Genomic DNA, 25219 nt, shown 5'->3' on the forward strand with positions numbered 1-25219 from the left:
GTAGTAGATGATTGAATGTGTCAAATCAATAGTATACGAGCACTGACAGGAGCAGAAGGATGCTGACTAGCTAGTGTATAACTGCGAAGAGGGCGATACCCGCTGTTTATATCTGATACACTATTCGCAGTTATACGACTTCTACTGGATTGTGACATATTCGTGCACCACGCTGTAGTAGCTGAAGGATGAAGGTCATAACCGGAGTGTGAAGCGTCACAGTTTTGCGCACGAACGTAGTCCCGTCGCCATCTTGGCTACTTTACAATAGACCTCTACCTGTTTGTAAACAAATGACGTCATAATGTTCGAGAGCGCCACGAGTTTGGTAGAGTTGAACTACGTTCAAAGCTAGTGGCGAACAATTTCGCGCCTGAAAGCCACGGTCTTGAGGGGATTACGATGGTCTCTGAAAGGGACGCGACCTTCGGTCCTACTTTCTTTCAGCCGAACAATAAACCTCTACCCGAGAAACATCATCATGACGTTGGTAGGCACACCGAAACCAAAACAGATCGGAAGGGGAGAGCTGGGTTCCACGAATGGGCAATTGTTCGCTGCCTCCTATCGATAGAAAAGTAAGACCGAAGGTCGCGTCCTTTTCAGATACCATCGTAATCCCCTCAAGACCGTGGCTTTCGGACGCGACCTTGTTCGCCACTAGCTTCGAACGTAGTTCAAATCTACCAAACTCGTGGCGCTGTCGAACATTATGACGCCATTTGTTTACAAACAGGTAGAGGTCTATAGCTCATTCGTGGAACCCAGCTTTCCCCTTCCGATCTGTTTTGGCTTCGGTCTGTCTACCAACGTCATGATGACGTTTGTCGGGTAGAGGTTTATTAAAGGGAATGTCTCGTACAGCCGGGGCGACTCGTAAACTGAGCCAAAACTATCTTCGCGAGAACTCTACACGTACAACAGTCAAAGTTTCATTCAGAATAACCAAGTTGTTTTCGAGGAATTTGTCGAAATGTGCCGTAGTAGCAGATGACCAATCCTACCCTTCACTCTCATGCAAGGACACGCATGACGTCGGCCTGCGGGTAGGTCGCCGTTGTCATGGGCAGTGCACCCTGCAGAAGGACCTTGGGTTGAGTCATACCCTTTGCTGCCGAAATGGGGACGGTCAGACGTATAACCTCCGCGAGCGGAGAATACATGGGGTGTGGGGTCTCCGAGAATGTGGCGCATAATCGGATACGTGGAAGTCACGTGTTTTCTTTCTGCGAGTATTTAACGCGGTTTCTAAATAAACACGCACTCCTTCTCCATGTACGTCGTCAGTGACATTTAATTTTGAAACTTGTCTGTCTTGGCACATGATGGCCTAAGCTGCCCTTGCGCCGTTAAACCCCAAATCATTCATCATCATCATTTCGTAACATGATCAGTATGCAACAGGGAGTGTATAATGGAAGCGCGCGCAATATTCTTCGTGAGAGCTGTAATGCGACCGCGCGCGCCGATGACCTGCGACTTCAGATTTGTTATTATGGGTGTGGTTATCCTGCGACTCTTAACTTGTCTGTGAGGGTTAACATAGTTGTTTTCAACCAGCGTGTGGGCCACTTCTTAGAATGTGCGTTTTTCGCAAGAGGACTGAAAGAAAATGTACGAGAGTTGCCGAGGTCCCCAGTCGCTTGTAAATGTCGTCTGCTCACGCGGGTGCACAAGCGCGCGCAAGAGCAGACGATTTCTGTATCCAATCACGGACTTTCCCGCGGGGCGACGTAGCAGTTCTTACTCAAGGGTCAAGATATACCCTAAGGAAAATTCGGGACGCACTCCTCTGCTTCCTAGAAGACACCGGACTTTCGTCAGTTTTGTAATTTCATTCACCCCCCAACCCCTCTTATTCCTCTTTCCTTTCTTTCTGAACTATTTCGCTTATTCTTTTCCTCCCTTAGTCCCCTCCCTTGGAAATGTAACTTGCCGCCATTATTCTGAGCAGGCAGACCACATTTCTTTTTCTTAATAAACGTCACTACCACCACCACCACCACTGTTGCCAACACAGATCGCTGCATGCTCTGCAATATTTCTCAATTTAATTCGGTTATTTTATAACCGTAACGTGCTCTGTCGTGTAAATTTGCGGTATTTCATTTTCAACAAAAGGCAATCGAATGCTACACATTATAAGTAGGGCGGGGGATACGAGACCGTCCCTTCAAACAGTTCTCTAGCAGCCGTCACGCAGTGGCGTAGCCAGACCTCCGAGGTATTGGGAGGGGGGGCTCGATACAAAATCTCGCCCCCCCCCCTCCCCGCTGATCCTGGATGCGACAACACACAATACTTGTGCACACCGCCAAAATGCGCTGAACAGAAAACAGAACGAAAATAACTGATTTGGAAGTTCACAATACGATTACACCGTGATGTCCAATGAGGTGGTGTCAGGAGATTTGAAGGATTTTGAATAGCTCATACTTTGAAAACCATTCAAGAGTGCAGCTTAGATAGACACCATGAACTGTAAGAACTTTCGCTATCATCACACTGGTCCCCCCCCCCCCCTCCCTATATATTATATTCTCCACGGATTTGCACGATTTGTGTGGCTGGGTCCATGGCAGGTGGGGGTAGGGGGGCTCGAGCCCCCTAACCCCTTCCCCCCCCCCCCCCCCGTGGCTGGCTACGCCACTGCCGTCACGTCTGGTAGCATTCTTGTAGCTCTGTCACACACGCGAGAGTAACTTACAACGCCATGCCGGTCAGACGTGCAAAAAGCGACCATTCGAAGTTATTGAGTACGGTTCCGGATGGCAAAGCAGGATCCAATCGACAAGACAGAACGCATCTTACATATGTTCGACACGTGTAAGAACGCCACTTTTCTCACGATTTGGCGAAAAATTCTGGAAAACGAAATTGAATTATACGAATTAAAGATGGGACGAATACAGAATTTTTCGAATCCGAATCCGAATGCAAGGATGGTTCTGCGAATCCTGGAATCTTTCGAATCCTTTCTTTAAAGAGAGTTTAAAAAGCCAAGAAAAAAAAACTTCTACTGAAAAGTGTTTTGAAGCAGAATATGACACATTTGTTTGATGAAAAAAGAAAAAAAAAGCAATAGTTCTGTTTCGGGAGAAAATATACCCATATTTATTTTATTTATTTAACATTTACGTAATTTATTTAGCATATTGTTCATCAACTACAAGAAAGACATAAATTCTCGAGTCTGAATTATTTCCACAAAGCTAAAGCAAGAATCAAAAAGCAAAACCGTATTACTTTTAAACTTGTAATGTGACAAGTTCCTGCCTGAACTCTATTAGTCCAGAGCCATGTAAACAAAGAAACAAGAAAACAGCCGTCTGTCAACGAGGCTTTCGGTGGACTCCGGAGGAGGCGCAAATTTGAAAAGGAAACGAAACAAACGTGGTCGGTGGATTCGAAAGATTCGATTCGCCGTTTTGAGCACTGGGATTCAGGCTCGCGAACCTCGAATCCCTGGCTAGGATTCGTAGATTCTGGAATCCGAAAGTTGAATAAAAACAAGCGTTATTATAACTGCAACATAAAATTCACTGCTTAGAACAGCACCGGAAGCGCAAGAAACCAAACCAAATTAGCAGAACATATGATTATGCCTGAAGTCACTCGAGAGGGAACAATTATGGCACGATGAATATCGTAGACGCACCTGAGGAGACTGTGGGTGTGTGTGTGTGTGTCTTTTTTATGTTGAATTCCAATGGCGGATTCGGAGCGTTTCCAGAGCAAGTTTTGTTGCTCCGCCGAGAGCAAGTCTGTTCGATTGGCAGATGGGGAACAGTTCTGGAGTCTTCCGATGGGAGCTTCGGAGCGGCATTCGAGCCAAGGTCGCTCCAGGGAGCAACCCAGACTGCTCCGCCAAAATAGGCAGATTCAACCGGAACTCTCACGTGACGTGTCACTTGTCGCTCGTGCTTCCTATTTCCTGTCTCTGCTTCGCCAACATGGCCACCTAGCAACGCGTCTTCGCCGTGACTAGTATTTCGCATCGTACGTTAGCAATTTTGTTTCTTGAAGAAAGCAATAAGCCAGACATCACCAGGGCAACGTTAGGAGATTAGGAGGACCTTGATGTTGCAAAACATGGCGTTGTAGTGGAACATGAGTGCAATCTTCTTCTTCTTCTTCCTCCGTCTCTGGCCGCCATCCACCAAGGAAGATTGGCCACGGCTAAACTCCAAGTTGGGCGCAAGTGTTCCAGTCGCAGATTCGGATCACTTGCTCTAGGCCAGATCAAGCCGCTCCACTGCGGAGTGTGCCACTTGCTCCGACTCTGCCATTGGAATTCAACAATAATGTCAAGTAGAAACAATGAACCACGGAGTTTTCACGTGTGAGGTACTTGCGTACCTGTGGGTCGTTTTTGTTGTTGAGCTTGACGTATAAAAAAAGAGAAGGAAATCGGTCATGAGCGCTGAGAACGATAAGCGAGTAGAACTTGCCTCCTATTGTCTCGCATTATAAGTCAACAAGATGACAGGGACGCAGGAGCATGGGACCTGCGTGTTCATTGCGAACGATGCCAAATGATAACGCAATAGTATCTGCTGTGTAAACGGTGACCACTTGGAAATGCCGTAATGAAATATCCATGATTTTCCTTTCGTTATCATTTCCTTTCGTGAGGAAATATATTTTCGAGTTTGAAAAAAAAAATCGCAAAATTCGGTCGAGACTCACACTCACAGGAAGCTACGCGTGCACTTCTGCGAATACAACTTTACCGTAGTAAAAAAAGTGGTGTCCCTTGTAGATGCGGAACTTGTTGCTCCTCACTGCTTTTTTATTTTTATTTTTTATGAACGCCGCCTAGAAAAGCGAACTTCTGCAAGTCATCATGGACAGGTGTAACACCAACAGGCGTTTATTCTTTTGCCTCACTTTAAATATGCACTGAAAGTGAAGTGAAAAACCACTGAAGATGTTTTTTCGCCATGGACTTTTTTTTCCCCATGTTACAGAGGCATTTCAACTGTCCATTTCTCTTGCACCCAAACTCTTGCAAGCATAATTCTACATTGATGAGGCGCGCGAATAATTTCCTCGCTCAACTCCTCCTTTCTTCGTTGCGCATTATGAACGTGACGGGACCGGCCTCGGTGGCTCAGTCGGTAGCGTGTTCGCCTTCTGATCTCGGGATCGCGGGTTCGAACCCGGCCGAGGACGCCAGCAACTTGGTGGCAGGCTACAAGTTGCTTAGACACGTCGTCTTCCGCGAGGGACGTTAAATACGGGGTGTCGTGTGATGAGCTTTCATCGCACGTTAAAGAACCCTCAGGTGGGCAAAAGCAATCCACAGACCGACCGCTGTGGCGTCGCTCATGATCTCAGTTGTCTCGCGACGTAAACACCCAACTATATATGAACGTGACGGTGTCGTGACGTAAAAAGCTTCGCCAATCGCGGTACGTAGTTTCTACGCTTCTCGCATGCATTCTCGTGCAGAGCGTGCATCGGGAGCGTCACCTGCAAGTGAGACGCTGCGAGCGTTTTCTTCCTGTTTTCCTGGTTTTTACATTTCTGTTACGGCGTAAACAGTAAGAAGACAGTTTTTTTCACACTGACGTAGTGAGAGGCACAGGATCCACTACTTTTAGATCTCATTTAAGCAGATTCTTCACATCGAACTGGTTTCTATAACATACACGCGATTGGAACGTTGTCAGGAGACAACGCTGGGTCCAGAGATCCTTGTTATCCTATGCGTCATTTAATATCAAATCTGTAACGTAACGTTACAGTTACGTCCCCGGTGACTTTTACTTCCATACTGCTCATGATAGCACGGTTGGGTAAGTCACTCACAGCCACGGAAGGACCTCGATATTTCCGGTTGCGAAATTCTCGATCTTAAAATTCACGTTCTAGAAACAAGGAAAATCAAGGGGAATGCTCGATTGCTTCGTACGATGATATACCGTGTTTAAAAACACGACATCGCTATTTAACCGCTCAAATGCACGGGTCTTCCATGTCTGTCCAAGTCGTTTTAGCGAACGAAGCCACATTTCAGTGACAGTTAGACATAGCAGGGGGCTTAATCGCTTCATCGTCGTTACGGTCGTTACAAGCTAACGAGTGGCGGGAAATTCAAAAAGGCGGGCGCGAAATTTAAAAAGGTGGGCACGTGATAAAACACGTGCACGGCGCTCTTCGCGCGATACGTGGAGGCCGTGGTACACGTCACGCGCAATGTGTCACGTGCCCACCTTTTTGAATTTCCCGCCACTCGATAGCTTGTAACGACCGTAACGACGATGAAGCGATTAAGCCCCCAGGGCGGACATGACGGAGCAGCATGTTGGCTAGTTTATTGTTAGGTTACTCAAGTTCGGTGTTTGCATTTATGTGTAGGTTAGATTTGGCCGTTGTCAGTTTCCAGCGCTCGACTGTGCATTTTTCGTCACGTCACATTCACTTACTGTATAGTTTATTTGGGAACGGGAATTTCGATCACTTTATTTCGAGGTCCACCTACACAGCCACCATTGGCTACACTTACCGTAATTTCACGCGTATAAGCCGCACCGCAGATAAGCCGCAGGACGCGTTTTTAGGAACGTTTTGAAACTTTTCTGGCAGATAAGCCGCACTCGCAGATAAGCCGCGGGCAATACGAGACGACTGATTTAAATGACAAACGAGACCATAGAGAAGGCCATAAACCCTGTGGTCCATAGTGTACAGCAAAGGAGGTCATCGCTAGAGTTCTACCAAGATCGGACTGTGCCCTTGTTGGGCGTTTTTTATGGATTGATGGGTCAGTGGTCTTCCAGAAAACGTGAATCACTGTCACCACTTTCGTTAAAGCTGCTTGGGGGAATGCACCAGGAGGATCAATCTACTCGAATGTGGACCCGTCCCTGTTACGCACTGTTCGTGCATCGGCAGGGCAGTCTGTTCCAGAGACACTGTAGGCCCGGCCCTTTCGTTAAAACTGGCGTATGGGAAAAATGCCAGGAAAAAATAGTCATCAGATAAGCCGCACCGGTGGATAAGCCGCACAGCACCTGTGAGAAAAAAAAATCGCGCATAAGGCGCGGCTAATACGCGTGAAATTACAGTACTTTTGTGATCATTTCTCGTAGCGGAAGAGATAAAACGGCACTCCGACACACAGACACGAGAATGACGTCCATGTCTGACTTATTCGACCGCTGCGATGTCCGTAATTAGAAGCTGTGACGTAAACACGGAGAGGCTTTTAGGTACATATTGATTACAGCATGAGAAAAACATCCGAAGTAGATAGACGTACAAACAGATAAGGCACTCATGAATCACGCGCACGCGGAGAGAGCGAATTCAACACGCTAATCAGAGAGGCTGACGATAGGCGATGAAGTAAACAATAGAGAGTTTTTAGTACATCGTGCGCTGTCGCCTTTGCGTACGTAAGGAATAGCGTTGATGGTTCTGCGCACGCGCATAACAGAAAGAGAACCCCGCGCAGTGCGCAGAAGCACCAACGCTATCCCTTACGTACGCAAAAGCGATAGGGTACAATATACTAAAACTCGTTATTGGCTCTTTTTATGGTCCCTAACAGTCACGCATTTTGTGATAGCAAAAGTTTTTTTCAATACAGTGAACCCTCGTTATTATGACCATGGTCGTTCCCGAAAATTTTGGTCATAACGCGGAATTGTCATATTAACGGGGGGATTTGCGAGGTTTCACTAAATTGTTCCCCATGAGTATGGTCGTAAAGCGCGTATGTCAGATTATCGGGGGTCATATTAGCGAGGGTTCACCGTATGTGTGTCCGCACTACATGACATCTACGTCGCACGTGACTGCAGCGTATGACAGGCTGCAGGAAACGTGATTTTGACAGGAGCGCGAAAAAACGTGATAATTTATTTTTTTCACTTTTGACTATCCGCCAGGGTTGCGGAGTTGCCACTCCGGAGTTGGAATGATTCCGGAATGATTTCAGATTTATCACAGCTCGGAATGGAATTGGAATGGAATGGTCTGGGCGCCTCGGTGGCTGCTGTCTAGCCAGTACGGTTACTGGTACCGTTTCCATTATTGATGGAATTAACGAAATGGAATGGGGTTACCAATAAGCCCAAAGCCTGTCAAAACACAAGTCAATTCCCAATTCCCAAGCCTGTCAAAACGTCGGGTGACCTCGTTTTTGATCAGATAACCCTGATTGCCACACTCAATGCGGGTGTTTGTTCTTTTGGTCGGGATTCTAACCCTCTAACCCTCGTCGCACCTTCGCGCTCAAATTAGACCCGACAAAAAAAGTGGCGGAGCCAATGACTCATTTCCGCGGATTTTCGGCTAATTTATTTCAGCAACTCTCGTTGCGTTACGGGTGCTATATTGAGTGAAATGACCACGAGGAACCCATTGCGGCAAAGAAAGCTTTGACTTCGGAAATTTCGAAGTTCAATTCATGAAATTAAATTTCAATCATCTCAAAAGAAATTAAAATGGCACCAATATGTTGCGACTGCTCCTGGCAGGAAAAAAAATTATTTGACCGCATGTCTCTCCGTTGCCTACGTTATTTGACGGCAGAGAGGTTACAAGGTCCAACCATATGAGCAGACAAAACAGATTGTCACAGGCGACATCGACTTCAATGTGGGGAAAGTTCACGATTGAACAGATTTCAGACGGGCCTGCATGTCTCGCTGGTCATTTGTAGAAAACTACGCCATGCGAACGAAATGCCATATAGCCCTCTTGCAGAACGACGCCCCCTTTGTCTGGACACATGAATGCGAAGAAGCCTATCTTGACACTGTACAGAAAATATCGTCCAATCCGATTCTGACAAATCCTGACTCCAGACTTCCTTTTGGAACTTCTTAAAGACGCGTCGGAGTACGGCGCCGGTGTCGTCTTATATCAACGCGATACGTCCCATCCTGCACACCAACAGTTCACAGTCATTGGCTATCACTCTTACACCTTCAGCAAGGCGGAAATCAACTACTGCAACACGGAGAAGGAGTTATTGGCTGTCTAAAGGACGTCATTGAAAAACTAAAGCTAAACCACCGTGTTGTCTACACGGATGGGTCCACTTCATCACAGGGGTCGAGTACGGCAGTTTACGACACTTACGATGAGGTAACACTGGCGCGCAACCTAAGTCACAAAACCTCTTCCACATCTGCGGAACTTATGCAATCCTACAAGCATTAAAATACATGAAACGACACAAAATACCGCAACAAAGGGCCGTACTCACTGACTTTTTCTCGACAATCAAATCTGTCGCATCACTCAACGACACACTGTGCGTGCGGCGAAATTAGTAAAACAGATACGGACCATGCACACCTACCTAATCTATACAAGTCGCGCCGTGCTGTTACAGTCAATACCGGGTCACTGTCGTGTACCTGGGAACGAAAAAGCAAAACGCTCACACTCTGGAAACAAAAACACCCATTCCACCAAACAAAGCAGATGCCTCTGACCAGGGATTTCCCTATACACCCTCCGGGGGTGGGGGGGGGGGGGGGGGGGGGTACACCCTCCCTGCATTTTTGCAACCCCCCCACCCCTGAAATTTCTCAGGTGACCCCACCCAGCTCGGCCACCAACACGTTCTGGTAGTGAGTCCGGCGCAGCGAATTACATCCTGTACTCTCAAACTTGGGCTGTAGGACCACAGTCATGCAGATGATCGCACCATGCATTCGTCCAATATCATTTGAAAGTGACTGTTCAGTGCATATATTGCGCGCATATACGAGCAAAAATGCGTGCGGGTACGCAAACTCAATGTGGATCGTCAGGAACCATTTGCGCCCAACTAAAGCAAGCAAGGTATTCTGTTTTTTTTTTCGTCTAAGGTTTTCACCGTTGGTTGCTAGGTATTCATTGAGCTTCGCGAGACAATGTGCTAGTCTTTTTGCTTTGTCAATCGTGTGATTATGCATCCTAATGCTGAAATGCCGTTCATAATGAATCTGTATTGTAATGTACTGTGTTCTAACGTAATAACATGTACAAATAAAACGGGAAAGCTGTGCAGATATGTCACCATTGTGCCACGATTCTTCCCGTGTCTAAGAAAAATTCCGTAAGTGGAACCTTCACCAAGCATACCCCCCCGCCCATCCTTGAAAGCTCGGTACCCTCCCAGCAGTGAATTTCTGGGGAAATCACTGCCTCTGACACTGTACAAAACATAATGTTAGACCAAATGGCTAAATCATGCCTGGATCTCTAATGGACGAATAGGTGACCTACAGCCAAAGATACTGGGTCCCCCAAAAGATAACCAGAACGCTGACTCCAGCATAGACTTGGAAAAGGCAACTTCTCCCACATGCGATACTTGAAACGTGACGGAAGACGAAGCACATGTATTCCTCCACTGCATCGAAAACACCTCCCAGAGGACACAGCTTGACAAAGGATTATGTAAGCTCCATCCGAGTTCCCTTTCACTCAGAAAAGTATTCTGAGCTTGGCCATCACAAGCAACCACAAATACTGCTTCGAGGCTGTTCTTCGAGTTCATGCGCGACTGCAATCTAAGCGACCTCTAACCCAATCAAAAATGCGAACAAACACTATCCCTCCTCCTCATATAATCTTTTAGCTCACTCTACGCCTTTTACCCCCTTCCCACTCCCCTCCTTCAGGAGTAGCAAGCCAGCTTGACTGGGCTGAGCTCTCCTATAATTCCCCAAAACTAAAAAGAAATGAAAGAGGTATTTCCGGACATAACTCGATGATCGCCCGTGCACGCTGTGTACTGATCACAAACCAGTTTTAAATATCCTGGCTACTACAGAACCGAGAGCAGACTTGTACACGTTACTAAAAAAAAGTAATTGATTACCGTTACCGTTACCTTGTACGAAAAAGTAATTTTTTACCGTTACAAATTACTTGCCGGAAAAAGTAATGAAGTAACGCCTTGAAAAGTAACGCGTTACTTTGCCGATTACTTTCGATATCTGAGAAAACGATATAAAAAAAAGATAGAAAAAATGATATCCACAAAAAAAAAAGGAAACTGAGCGTCGACATCGCTGTGATATCGACAGTATTCCGCACAACACTGACAGGGGCTCATGGTCACAAGAGTGGGATCAGGTTATCGGGGTCGAGAGTTCTGCGAAAAATGTGTCGAGAGGTTGAGAGTTTTGAGAGTTCTGTGAATAGAGTCCCAACTGGAACTCCCACAAATGACTCATCAGGTTCACGGTACAACCTACAGTCCAACATACTGCATACAGGCCGGGTTACGGATAGATAGTACACATGAATGGGGAGAGGACAGTGGACTCAGAAATACACTACACGTGCGGAACACTGTGGCAATTGACCTCGGGGTCCTCGGGAAAGTAACTGTTGCGGGAAAAGTCCTAGAGATAAGACAGCTGCCTTGCACCGAACTTGCAGAGGGCAGTTGGTTTTGTCTTCTCGCGGCGGTGAATCATCCCATATATGTGTGTGTGCGTCGTCCCGAACAATGTGGATTCTTTAGTTTCCAAGTAATCGATTACTTGGTAATTGATTACTGAAAATTGTAATTGAAGTACTCAAAAATTACTGGGCCCAAAAAGTAATCGATTACGTTACAAATTACTCAAAAAAGTAATTGATTACTAGTAACGCAATTACCCGTTACCCGTTACGTACAAGTCTGACCGAGAGGCAGGTTTGCGAGCTGGACTTTACAACTGCAACATCTAGACATGGATATACAGTACACACCAGGAAAGGCCCTAACTGATGCGGGTGTTCTATCACGACTAGCCTTGGATGAACTCATCGCGGCTTCCTTCGATGATATACGCTCCTGTGGGAAGAGCCGAACTTATCAAGCTCTCTAATGGCCGTTATGCTGTGCCGTCGACCATGAATATTGTTCGGATGTACCGTGACAGCCCCGAGTCCGGTGGCCATGATGGCGTAACCCAGACATATCGGAGCTGTGTCAACGTTCCGCTTGGCCAAAGATGAAGAAAGAACAGGAAGAACTTCAGGAAGAAAGTACACACACTCCTGGAAAACCTGTGAAAAGCTTAAGACAAAATGCCACCGGTCTGATGACGCTACCAGAGCATTCTGATGAACTTTTCGAGGTCGTCCACCTTGACTTCGCGGAGTTGAGAAAGAAGTCCAAAGGGGTCAAAAAGACTGAGTCATTTTTGCCTGCTGTTGACCAGTGCACCAGAATGGTGTCCACTCGTCCTGGAGCCGAAGACACAAATAGTGTTCAGCCTTCTAGAGATGGAGATATTCGCATCTACGGAGGTGTTCGTCTAGTGTGACCTCGTCCTGTCTATCTCTTTGCGCGTCCTCTCATTCCCTCAAGTTCAAGGTATGCTACCGTCGACAATGTTCCCGGATTCACAAGCAAGCGGATGGCAGCGTGGGCTCAACAGCGAGGCACCCGACTAAAGTTCACAGCAGCTTGCCATTTCACTTCGGCCGTAAAAGCCTGAACGGACCCCTTTCTTCCCCTCGGACTGTTGACCCACAATCGGCATGAGCCTTTAACACGTCATACCTAACCCTTTAAATACCATGTCAATGATGAGGGCGGCGCCCAGAAGAAGAACAGTTGTTGTTGTTGTTGTTAAGTGTTGAGAGGTCAGCTAATATTTGACTTGCTACTCTTCAAAAAAAAAAAAAGAAGAGAAAAGGAAAAGGTTCACCCGGATAAAAAAAAAGAAAACAGCCTGTGTTCGAAATATCGGCGGCTGTCATCCTGAGGCAATTCCTTTCATATTTCCTTATGGGTTCGCCAGGGTTCTACCCGTCTACGTGATATATGCATGTATTTCGAATTCATTAAACCTGATATGATTTATTTTTCTCTGTTCTCGTGTGGTATTGCTGACCTGGATAATTAGTGTGGTTCGGTCAGGGCAAGGGAATACGAAGTAAACGAAGTGCACGAGTGTAAACCCCCCATGGCTAATTTTTCGCTGTATATTATTCATATTGCTGACGTCACCTCTGACGTCATTTATTTACAATCGTTGTAGTCCGCGTAACGGATAGATGGCGCTGACGGTCTCTATCATGGGTCCCTTCTGAAGATGCAGGGGCCTATGGGAGTTACGCTACCTATTAGATACTGGGTGTTTCACTTAAGAGTGACCCCTAATTATTTTTTTTTAAATGTACCTGAGATAAAAATTAGAAACATTCTGCGTCATACTTGCGAAGGTTTTGCAGCCCAAACAGGTGGTTTACATCAGTGTACCTCATTAATCTGTCTAATTAGCTTAATTGGACTTAAAAAATCACAAGGAAAGGTAACTTGTTTGCGCTAATTAGAAAGCCTATGGCCACAACGCCTGATTTCACTCACAATTACAGGATCTTTCACGATCTTTCCATAAAAATTGGACACCCGAAAATACGTAAAACCTGCCCGAAAAACCGTCCCTCATTCAAGTTGCCCCGCTTAAAGGTACTGTAAAGCAGCACCGATCAAATGTCATTTAGTGTGGCTATTCGATAGTCCAAGCCACCAGGACAAACACTGTGCAAGTTTCATTCCAATCGACGGTGCAGTTAATTAGAAAATTACAATTAAAGATTACGGGCAACACTGTACTAGGTATTCGAAATGAATCCGTACTTCTGACACATACGGCGGCAACCACATTGCATGCGTATAACACTGGGCCCGACATAACAATCCACCACAATCCACCATAAATCCGCCCCTGCAATCCACACAACGATCCACATCTGAGGATAAACGGATAAGCGAACTGAAATGAAATGCTGAGCCATTGAAAAAATGTGTCAGACGTTCAAGAAGCCGGACAGCGTCGGGACTTGTTTGTTCACAGAGGTTCACAGAGAGAGTTTGTTCGTTCGAAAGAGGCCGCGAACAAAAGGAGCGCGCAGGCGCAGCAGAGAAGTAGGGAGAGCCCCCATCGAACAGCGGCCAGCACTGGGTTACTTCGCAAAAACAGGGGTTAACAGGTCAAACTGTTCACAGGGGTTTCAGAATGCATAGGTAAACACGAAAACTAATAATATGGTTACTAAAATAACGAAGCTCCGATGTCATAGTGTGTAATACCAATTTTCAGTGTTGCCCGCTGTACAGGGGGTTGTTTGACACCAGGCGTCGCACCGCTCCACTACGCCGCATCTTTCATGGCAAATTAAAAATATTTATAGCGCGTTGTCGGTCGTATGGTTCCGCATATGGTATTTAGAAGCAACAAAGTCTCTGGTCACATCACCGGCATATCATGCTTGTCTACTGCTTTACAGTACCTTTAAAGCAGGGAAGGATAACGGACGTATTTTCGTTACTGTTTCCATTTTCGTTACTGCTATATTTTCGTTTCCGTTATCCGTTTATGATACCAGCTTTTCAATTTCGTTTCCGTTACGTTTCCGTTGCTGTTTCCGGAAATACAAAGGCTGTTACAGAGCTGTAGAAGGACAGCCAGTCTGGCTCTGTCTCGGCACCCTGTTTTGCTTAAGTCCTGCTTCGGTGTCACGCGTACACACTACACAAGTAACTTTATGTCGTCGCGATGCGCACATCTCGCAAGGCTTTAAAAAAATGTACGAACATCTCTTCGGTTCTTGAGTCACTCGGAGTCCAGCAACTCAAGATGGGCGTGACATTCATCCAATGTCGCATTGATAAGCGGGCGCTTTCAGTAATAAATAATACATGCCATGCCGCGGTGAAATAATAAAAAAGTGAAAAATGAACAATTAAAAATTGCAGGCAGTCATCCTGGTGCTATGGTGGAGTACAGTGATATGTTGATGTCATTGAGTACTGGGACGAAGTAAGCGAGGGATGCACCTTCGAGTTCCAACATTTCGCTTTCTTTCGATGCTCTCGTGTAATATTTAGAACATTACAGGGAATGGAGTCATCAAAATACAAAAATAAAATGAAAAGACACTATAGTTCTGGTTCTTTTATTTAACACAATTTCTGTTTACAAGATTTGATGCGCGACCGCTAGGCATGCCGAAGCTGAAATGTCATCGCACAACAAGAACAGCCGTTACCCGAATTCAATACTGGATGATAATTTTTGTTTCCGTTTCTGTTTCCCGTGATGGAAGACGGCGTGGTACGCGTTTCCGTTTCTGTTATCGTTACCCTCTCCAATTTCGGTAACATACCGTTCCTGTTTCCGTTGCCATTACCATTACCTTTCCCTGGCCTAAAGTATGGGGAGGAGGAAAGGACAACACAGCACATCCGATGTCGGTGATTATCGGTAACTGATGGCTGCGAACAGGTAACCTTGTGAAGACAAAATGCGCGATTGGGCCGGTCCCCGCCCTCCCCCTCCCCCTTTTTTTATGTTTTCATGCGCAGTGGGAGTGTCTTCGGGCCTTGCTGAGCGCTGCCACTGATTAAATCAGCAAATGGGCTTGCAGAGATGGCAAGTTTTCGGGTGTCGAATGTTTGTGGAAAGTTCGTGAAAGATCCTGTAATTGTGACTGACATGGGGTGTTGCGGCCATGGGCTTTTCAATTAGCGCGAAAAAAACGTTACCTTTCCTTGAGAATTTCAGTTCAATTAAGCTAATTAGTCAAATTGATGAGGTACACTGATGAAAACCACCTGTTTGTGCGGCAAAATTCTTCACAAGTATGACGCAGAAGGTTTCTAATTTTTATCTCAAGTACATGTTTTAAAATAATTAGGGGCCACTCTTAAGTGAAGCACCCTGTATACCTTGAATAGACAGGGTGTTCAAAATTAATCTTTCACTGGCACTTTGTAAATAGGCGACGAAAAGAAAACTGGTGCTACTTTTTCTGTTCCTTGAGTAAGAAACAGGTACTACATAATTAGCAGCACCTGTTTCTTACACAAGTAGCGTAAAGTTATCATCCGGTTTCCTGTCATCGCTGTGTTTGCGTAGCGCTCGTGAAAGCTTAATTTTGAACACCCTCTAGTTCTGATTAACCATTTCCTTCGTATTCACTTAGCTTTCAAGCTTACTATTCGCACAGTCCTACTTTTTTACTCCCTAAAAAGGTTGGAAAGTGAATTTGATGCAATCACAACACACCCTGCTAATCTCAAGAGCACCTCTCTAAAGCGCCAAGCTTCGATAGGTGCTCGTCAATATTTGTCTTCGCATTCCAAGAAAGATAAGCCCCTTACGTTTGCTTGTTCGTACAATCGCCCTCGTAATGCAAGAGGAAGTCCTGGAACCGACAGACAAAAAATAACCTTTGAGTTTATCTGCATACCTGTGAAATGCGTACATTTCTTCCTGAATGGCACAGGAGGGACCAGCTCCGGTGGCGCAGCGGTAACGCGTGCGCTTGGAGACTGGGAGGTCCGCGGTTCGAATCCGCGGGCCGGCTGTGCCGTCTGGGGTTTTTCCTGGGTTTCCCTCAGATGTGTAATAGGCGTATGCCGGCACAGTTCCCCTGAAGTCGGCCCATGGACGCAGCTATCCTCCCCACGAGCGGATTCCGCTCGGTCTTCCACTTCACCCTTTCCTCCTGTCCACCATCTTTCCCTTCCCGAGAAACATGCCGCCTAATCAGGCAGGCAGACCTCTCGGGTTCCTCCCAACGACACTCCTCCTCCTCCTCCTCCATGGCACAGGAAAACTGGGTCAGGCGGCGTCCACCTGCCCAGTGTTTCCACTGCTCCTGTTCGCCCCTGGCGGGAAAGAGAATGACGTCACTGTGTTGGACACACCGAAGCACGGGATGAAACGCCCTTCCCTTGGTTCCCTTTTATTTATACATTTTGTCGTTGACTGGGCAAGAGCTTCATTGAGGTGAAGCATTGATTGATTCAAGCATCGACGCATAGTCTCATTACCAGATGATTGTAGAAGTTCCTCCCGAGGAAGCTGCACAGTGTACTGAAATTTATAATGCCCTGTCTCAGGTGATGGTACATCAGCGAGGTCTGTGTTTCACTTTACGTCAAACTGGTGCTTTTATTATTATTATTATTTTTACAGATTCATGAACTACATAAAACTATGTGTGTATAAGCAGCTGTAGAAATGCGCTCCTAAGTCAATGACTGCACTTGACATCACGGGCTGTAAGCATTTTTACGACCGATTCGCGCACGAACATCTTAAAAGTAAGGGATCTTTTAGACTCATCATCCAAATTAACGGATGCCGTGAAAATTTGAAATAAACCAACATTTTATGAATGTATCGTTACCGTACACGTGAGAGACCAACACCTCCATCTGCGTCCTGTGGATTGTACATTTAGACGCACACCGGAAATAGAAGGGAGTTGCCTCAGGACAGAAGGTCTGTCCTGTCCTGAGGCAACTCCCTTCCTACATCTCTACCGGTTCGCTGGATTTCTACCCATCTACCGGAAATAGAAGCACACCTAACCACACCTAAACTAGGAAACACGCATAGAAAGCAATCAGCAGTTGTGAAACAGAATTGTTCTCTATACAACAGATCCCAGAAATACCTTCTACATACAACAATAAAATGTAACCACCATACTGAAACAACAACAACAACAACAACTTTATTTCGAGATGATGAGTGGAAAGTTTCATCGCCAGGGGCGGTGCTCTACCCCATTGCTGGTAATGATGCGGGGAATGGTTGCCACCAGAAGAGTGGAGCACACCAGGCACGAATACAACATACTTTCGACGTACACAGAAACACTTGCACTGCCACCATTTACAGAAGCAGGCTTCTGTAACACACCGGCTTGCATTTGAGAGTCTGACGTTTTGCCTGGATGACTGGTATTCCCCAGCGGAGAGCTCCAAAGGTTACGCTCGAGACAACCCTGTATAGATGGTCGAGAAGCTCACATATCTCTCGAGAGCTTTATCGCACCACTGATTTCGTGCGACCGCGCTAGCACAACAAATACTGTTGAGAAAAACAACCGAGGGCGGTCCCGGAAACGGGTTTTCCCCCGTGCCCCGTGCAACCTAGGACCTCTATATGTCCTGAATGAAACAAATACGTACTCAGAACTTGTAAGCGGTGTAATTCTCAAATATACGAAGAATGGTTTTTCAATCAGAGTTGACGAAATACCCCTGTCACACGGGCATTTCGATCCTTCTCGAATCCGATCTGCATCGAACTTCCCGAGCACGCTCAAGTTTTGACGCTGCTACACTGCCACTTTCAATGCGCATTGAATGGTTGACCTGTGCAAATGAATAAACGGAACTCATTAATTTCGCGTTTCCTACATAACAGCGATATTAGTGGTAATTTATCGTATACCGATGTAAGCATCATTTGTAGCTTCGCACGCATGTCCGTTTTAAGTTATGACAGTTCACCGGGGTCGAGGATGCAAATGGCAGCCGTCGAGCCATCTTGAAATTCTCAATCCTGTTATGGGAACTGTCTTGAGTCAAGCAGGATCAAAGTTCGATCCTGCTTGGAAGCGGCCGTGTAGCACCATCCGATCTGCATTGAGTTCAAGCAGGTTCGGTCGAGCAGGATCGAAAATGCCCGTGTGACAGGGATATTACTCGGCAAAAGGAACTTGTTACCAGCTAAGTTATTGTGCAAAAAAATGTTACTAAGGTATAAACGAAGTTACAGGTAATGGAACAAGACCTTCCTGAAAATGAAAATGAAACGAAGTTCATAAGCTACTTTGGTAGAGTAACGACTTACTTTTACCTTGCTTGCTGCCAAGTATAGAATTCTCTGGTTCTTGACCGTTCAATAATATTAGTTTGGTTCCATGCGTCTAGGTTCCATGGTCAGTCTTCTATAGGCGCATTTCGTATGCCACGCCAAGTTTTGATATTGGTACATAGTGCACCCTGTCATTATATGTACACAGCTCGTCGCTATGTTGAACGTCATCTGAGTATGCTTATGTACGGCCAAGACAGCGTTGTATTTCCTTTTATTTTTTTTTTTATTTTCATATTACAGCCTCGTTAAGGCTATGGCAGGAGCAGGCTTGCTTGGTATGGAGAAAATCATTCGCAGGAATAGTGCTGTTAGCACCAGGAATTGAGTTCCAGTGCTGGCGTGTTCAATATCTTTCTTCGAGTGCGTTTGTTCTGGTATGCCAGGACGAAAAATGCAGAGTTGAAGGACTGTACAGTGCATCTGAGGACAGCACTGCAAGTAGCAAGGCTGAAGTCGTAATTGTTGGAGTGCTTTTTGTAAATACTTGTTTAACCTCTTTCATAATTGAACCTCTGTATGAAATAAGGGGATAAGTAGAACTCCCAAACCGAGAAGAGGGGCCTGATCTCATTGTCCGTCCCATTGACATACGAGTACATGCTCTTCCCGTTTCTTAATCTCCTGTAGCGGACCAATAAATTGAAATACTGTCCTAAGCTTGTAGGAAGGGAGTTGCCTCAGGACCGAAGCCGCCGATATTTCGAACAGAGACTGTTCTTCTTCTGGGCCAGAAGAAGAACAGTCTCTGTTCGAAATATCGGCGGCTTCGGTCCTGAGGCAACTCCCTTCCTACATCTCTACCGGTTCGCTGGATTTCTACCCATCTATGTCCTAAGCTTGCGTTTTCAGATACATACTGGTATGTAGATGTCATTGCAGCAAAAATAATAAAAAGGGGATAAGTCGACTTATTATCTCCTTATTGCATAAAGAGTTCTCTGTGTCCATGAAAACTAGGTAAATGCTTTTGGAGAGCCTAGAAGCAGTGTTCGTAGTATACGTACTGTTTCACTAAGTAATATAGTGTGGCATGATGCTTATTAATGTGCATTTTGTGCTTCGCATTCTGTTATTTTGACTGTCTCAGGTTGACTGCCATGTACATCGGCCATGTGCAAGAAGCCATGCACACCATGCTGCTTTTTGCCCTCTCTCATCCTCTGAGGATTGCTACCTTGAATTACCCAATTCTTTTTAAAAAGGTGAAGCAATCCACACAGCATTATGAAAATGCGCCAGATGAAGTAACCCTCCGTGCCCTTTCCAGTGCTGCCTTGTTGTGTCCTACGTTCACTTGCGATTTGCGTGTGGATGTTACAGGTCATACACAGCATGTATATTGAGAGTTACTGTCTGTGATGCCAGCATGCCATACCACACTGGCATATAATGCACTCCCACAGATCGTAGACGCTGTATTGCAGTGACGTGTGCTAGTGGAATTGACTAGCCTCTTTTTAAGCTTTCTCGTAATCCAATCTTGGGCCACTCCCTTATCAGATCATAAGTGCGCCACACAATGTCTTGCACCGTGCATAGCATTGTGTATGCTGATCGCGGATCCTGTAAACGGCAGGCTACCACACACACAAACCTCTCAGTTAATGTTCCCACGAGTTGTCATATGTTACTAGATGTGATTTGTCATTAAACTTGCTACCAGTGTACTCTTACATGAAGTTTTATGTGTCTTGTATTCCGTTGCTGTGACGTCACACTTATAGTGGTCCGCACAACGGATGTATGGCGCTGACTGTCAATAGATGGAGTAGATTTATGGTGAGCTAGCTCACCATAGTAAATTTGAAGAAGCAGTGACTTATGGGACTTACGCTACCATTTTACATATACCTTGCACTGTGCACAGCCCACGTGTAGTTCGTTACCGCTCTGTCACCCTGTAAACGTTATACCTGTTGAACTTTGATGTAGAATACGAACGTGAAGTAATCTAAACGCTGGACACCAGCCAGCACGTTCTGCGCCAGCAGATGATCATATAGCAGAAGACGCTAACCGTCATTCCACACTTTTTCTATTACATGCGCATGTGAGTATCTGCATGAGTTCAGTTATTTCTAGAATGAAATTCTTTAGAATGCGTATCACAATTGCCGATTTTATTCCCCTTAGACACGTCGTCATGTTTGACGGTTAACGTCATCCATATTTGTACGAGTAGAATATTTAAGTTACGTATCTTAAATATTTTTGCGAGTAACTCGGTATCTTGTTAATACTTTCAAAGTTCAGCATTTACTAATCTAACTTGAGTATTGTTTCAATAAGCTCAACGTATATTTTTCACGCTACTTTTAAAAGACTTCTCTTGAAATACTTCTCTGAAAATACTTTGAAAAACATTATCATTTCTCTCGGCAATGCGCTTTGTGCTGTACATGTGCTTTATCATCTGGGATATTCGGGACATCAGCGTCCCTCTTCGGAAGGGGTAGCCTGTAGCGCTTCGGGTTTGGGAGCATGCATGAGTAATCAGGCGGGACATGGAGAGGTCAGCAAATCAAATACGTTAGACTTCGCCAATTCCCAGAGCTGTTATGTTTCCTTGTATTTTAATTTGTATTATTTTTATTATTATTTATCTATTGTGTGTGTAGTAACTTTTGACTATCACACACTGACTATCACCCTTATTCAGCGCCGTTCATCATCTCATCATCAGGACACATCTCATCCTGTTCATTACTGGGGTAGCGGGCCGCACCTCATGTGGCGAATTTCCCAATTCATCATTATTGATTTATCTGTTGTTGCTGTTTGAAGTGTACCTAGCTGAACACTAACGAGGTCGATGTAATATGTGTGCGCCAGTCTCGGTCACGGGTCTGTATTCTTATGCCAGATTGTGTTCTGTCTTTCGTATTTCGCTCGCGGCGTGGAGGGTTTAACCATCATTACAGTTTGGCAATTTTCGTACTGCCTAGCGCGCATATAAAACACTTCGACCATAATATATTCTGTTTACTGTGTCCTCATGCTTGTACGAATATGAACGGAAAGTCTCGCCAGAACTTGCTGAATCGCTGAACTTCCATTTCGTTATTATCGTGAGCGTTGCCATGGTTGTTCACTATACCAAGACAATTCGCCTTCAACGGAGGCCGCTTGGTGAACAAAGCGCGCACAGGCGATCTTTTTTGCCCTCAAAGTCCTGACATATGGATAGCTTATCAGCCAGTGGCTTGATCGTGGAAAGATGTGAGCCGGATAAGGGCAACGTGGGAGTAGAAAACCCTTGTTTTGCGACGTTTCTTTGTCTTTTTTTTTTGCATTCGAGGATTATTTCAGCCGAAAACGAAACAAAACACCGTCCCCAAGTATAGGCTGGTGGGACAGCGGGACCACTGCCGGAAAAGCGGGATTGTCCATACTAAATCAGGGCGTCTGGTCACATTATGCAGGAGGCGATGCGTTGTCCTGAAAGGTGTGCGGGGAAACCATTGAGAAACCACTCCTGTGCCGGCAACAGCGACAACAACAACAACAAAAGCACAGTTTTGTTACTTGTGAATCGTACGGATGTGCTTGCTTTTGACCCATATGGCAATCCGATCAAAATTCACTATCCTGAACCCGAACCGCACCGAAAAAAATACCGATCCCTGGTCTCGAGCGCCGTCTTGCTTCCCACGCTGCTTATTTTATTTGAAATAGCATTCGCATCCACGTGGCAACCTCGCTGGTATAGTTCGGCATTTTGGGCCACGGAATTCACGATCACAATCATCTGATAAGGCGTGAGCTCAGCCGCAGGCTCCCAACTCACGTGAAGGTTGACAGGACGTGTCGCTGAGCCCGACCATGCCGCATATTAGCGCGCTCACTGGATAACGTCACACTTGCGATCACACCATGGGTATTTTGCCGATCTTTGGTCACAGCTGGTTACCTGGTGAGTGCGCTAATACTTATGCAGCATGATCGAGCTCAGCGATACGCCATGTCGGCCTTCACGTGAGTTCGTAGCGCGTGGCTGACCTCATGCCTTATCAGATGATTGTATCGTGAGCTTCTCGATCCCAAATGTGGAACTATGCTCGCTGCCTTCACGATCGCGTCACGTGCACAGCTGCAGAGAGCCAATGGAAGAGGAACCAATGTCGGTGTGTCTAGCCGACACCTTCTAGATAACGTTATCTTCCGTTATCTAGAAGGTGTTGCTCTTGCCGCTCCCTTTCTTGCAACGCCGCGAAGGGGACAACGAAAAAATTTCTTCTGGGGTTATCCACCTCTACTAGGTCCCACGTGAAGCCCGTGACGTCATCGGATCTATATAGGTTCAGAGCCGCGTCCCCGCCGAGCTTGAGCGACAAAATGCCGGCTAAGAACTGCACCACGTGCACGGATCTCAAGAGTGCCGCCATAGTGGCACGACCCGACACGCTGGATGTCGAGGTAAGCGTGGTTTATTTGGTCTGTACGGAACGCCTTTTTTCTTTTTTCTTTTCTTTTTTTTTTAGTTGTCGGTGCTGACCGTTCGAAAGGTCACCACGGATGAGAGGCGACGAGTGCGAACCAGGTGCTGGTCAGGATGAGACGCTAGTTTATTGCTCTCCTTTTCCTTTTTTTATGTGTGTGTGCGTGTGTGGAGGGTACTGAAAATTGAGGCACAGGGATGCTGATACGGATAGACATTGCGCGGCGGCGGAGTGAGAAAGTGTGCACAGTGTTATGGATGGAATGTCCACCTCATGGCGGATTGAGCTTTTTTGCCCTTTTTGGATATCGGTGCAGCAGGAAAAAGAAAATGTTACTATTAAAAAAGGGGGGGATTAGTACAGATGTGAACGTTGATATGTTTTCCATCTTGTGTCATTATATGGGAGAGCCATATATTTGAAACTGAATTAATGATGACGGTTTAGTCCCCTGCCCATGACTCATGTGACATAAGACGGAGCAGACAAAACCAGGTTCACCGTTTTCTGTTCCTCGTGGTGGTGTGCTACTCGTGGGAGCAATACAGCTCCACCAACTCCCCAGCTAATCAAAATTGCTGCCCGCTTCCACGTCATCGCAAAACAGTGCGTTCACATTACCGCGATACGCCGGGTCCTCCCTCAACAGAAAAAAAATTAAATAAAAATAAAACATATCGGGCCCTCAATATGCGCACTGCCCCAGCAAGAACATGCCCACGCTGCTTTTTGGCATTCCCGTATCCCTCTCTACAAACCCTGGTCAGTGCTCCGAATTTCGCACCCGTCGTCTCTGACACCAGCTACCGGTGGTGACATCCGTTGAAAGTAGTCACACACTTCGACTACGTGGTTCCCGACCACAAAGATGACGTTCAGTGTGACGTCTCGACACGAGCAACGACGTACAGGAGGAAGGTGGACGTGAACCGGAGGCCAAGGGTGCAGGTAATATATAGGCCATTCACGGAGCTTATACTCCGGCGCAGGTCAAGATCAAAATGGGCGATCTGGGGTCTGAGAAAAAGGCGGACATTAACGGTGCCGCTGTGGGTGCATCGCCCTGCTTGAAGCCGCAAGACCCCTGGGCCCTGCCCGAGCTACAAGACCAGGGGGTCAAGTGGTCAGGTAAACACCGGACCCGCCTCAGGGGGTGCCCATTGTTTTATCATATCGTCCTGTGTTGATCGACAGCTGTACACAAGACCTGTGCACGATCGAAATCAATAATTTTGTCAATGATTTTGTGTCTCCGTGCTGATCGCTACAATTCATTGATCGGGAGCCGAGTACTACTTGTACAGAATCTTGAGGGAGAACATTGTATTTACAAATGTGTCTGTTCGTTCTTTTGCTTTTACGATTCCGTATGACACACTGAATCGAAACTGAACACGAGCCGCATTCCAATGTGGTCGCTCACAGTTTCGAATAATGCAGGCGTAGGGAATGAGCTAATAATTCTCTTGTCGTTTTCCTTGCTTTGATTTCCAGCAGAGCATGTTTCTTTTCGCGAGCTTTCTCTTGCCCAATTTGTGTCCAGATTGTACACGTCTCCTCTCATTTGTTTCTTCCTCTCTTCCACGCTTTTGGCCATGTGATAGCGCTCACTGATGGCCGAAACGTTGTGTTATTGCTTGAGCGATGCGCCATAGACGTGGCGAATTACTGTAACTTCGTTGTATTGTTTCCCGGACATGACGATTTAGTCACGCGAAGTACGTAGTCAAAAACCGATAATATATTGTAGAGGAATCACATCTTTATGTATTTTTGAAGGTATCTCATTCTGTAATGTATTTACAAGGAACATCGCTGTGCAGCCATGAATGTATCTCAACGGAACCAAACTACAAGTCAGATATCCGGATATCCGAACTACCTTCCTTTTACCGCAAACCGAACGCATTTTTCGGACAGGTCCCACCATTGCCCATCACTCAACATCACATCACACCATTGCCCATCACTCAACATCACATCATTCTGGGTGATGTTAAGGTGAATGATGCCGGTGATGGTCATCGTGAGTGAATCCGCGGACCTATGATCCGGCGCTCCCACAGCCCGGCTCTTTCTTTGCTTTGCAGACGCAGGGAGTTTCCGCCAGCGCCCGTAAATTTGCGGTAAACACCACAATGA

At 46.0% G+C, this 25219-nt stretch overlaps 1 protein-coding gene and 1 long non-coding RNA gene across 8 annotated transcripts in view; one reads left to right on the top strand and one right to left on the bottom strand.

The window, feature by feature from the left end:
- Nucleotides 1-25219, bottom strand: part of LOC135386192 (uncharacterized) — a 449529-nt gene that overhangs the window by 184457 nt on the left and 239853 nt on the right. For all 4 annotated transcript variants that reach the window (XR_010420629.1, XR_010420631.1, XR_010420630.1 and 1 more), the window contains exon 4: nucleotides 9320-9377. This is a non-coding gene — a long non-coding RNA (uncharacterized LOC135386192). The remainder of the gene's footprint in view (nucleotides 1-9319; nucleotides 9378-25219) is intronic.
- LOC135386186 (sodium-dependent phosphate transport protein 2B-like) overlaps nucleotides 1-25219 on the top strand; it is a 35439-nt gene that overhangs the window by 132 nt on the left and 10088 nt on the right. Inside the window, exons 1-3 of one of the 4 annotated variants that reach the window (XM_064615964.1) lie at nucleotides 20661-20688; nucleotides 22898-23054; nucleotides 24067-24205. In XM_064615964.1, the coding sequence (XP_064472034.1) occupies nucleotides 20681-20688; nucleotides 22898-23054; nucleotides 24067-24205 (304 nt within the window). In that variant the 5' untranslated portion in view covers nucleotides 20661-20680. Of the gene's footprint in view, nucleotides 1-20660; nucleotides 20689-22615; nucleotides 22759-22897; nucleotides 23055-23119; nucleotides 24206-25219 lie in introns of those variants that run through there. The other 3 variants (XM_064615963.1, XM_064615965.1, XM_064615966.1) reach the window with 3 other exon arrangements.

Source organism: Ornithodoros turicata, chromosome 2 (assembly GCF_037126465.1).
Source record: "Ornithodoros turicata isolate Travis chromosome 2, ASM3712646v1, whole genome shotgun sequence".
NCBI classification, from domain to species: domain Eukaryota; kingdom Metazoa; phylum Arthropoda; class Arachnida; order Ixodida; family Argasidae; genus Ornithodoros; species Ornithodoros turicata.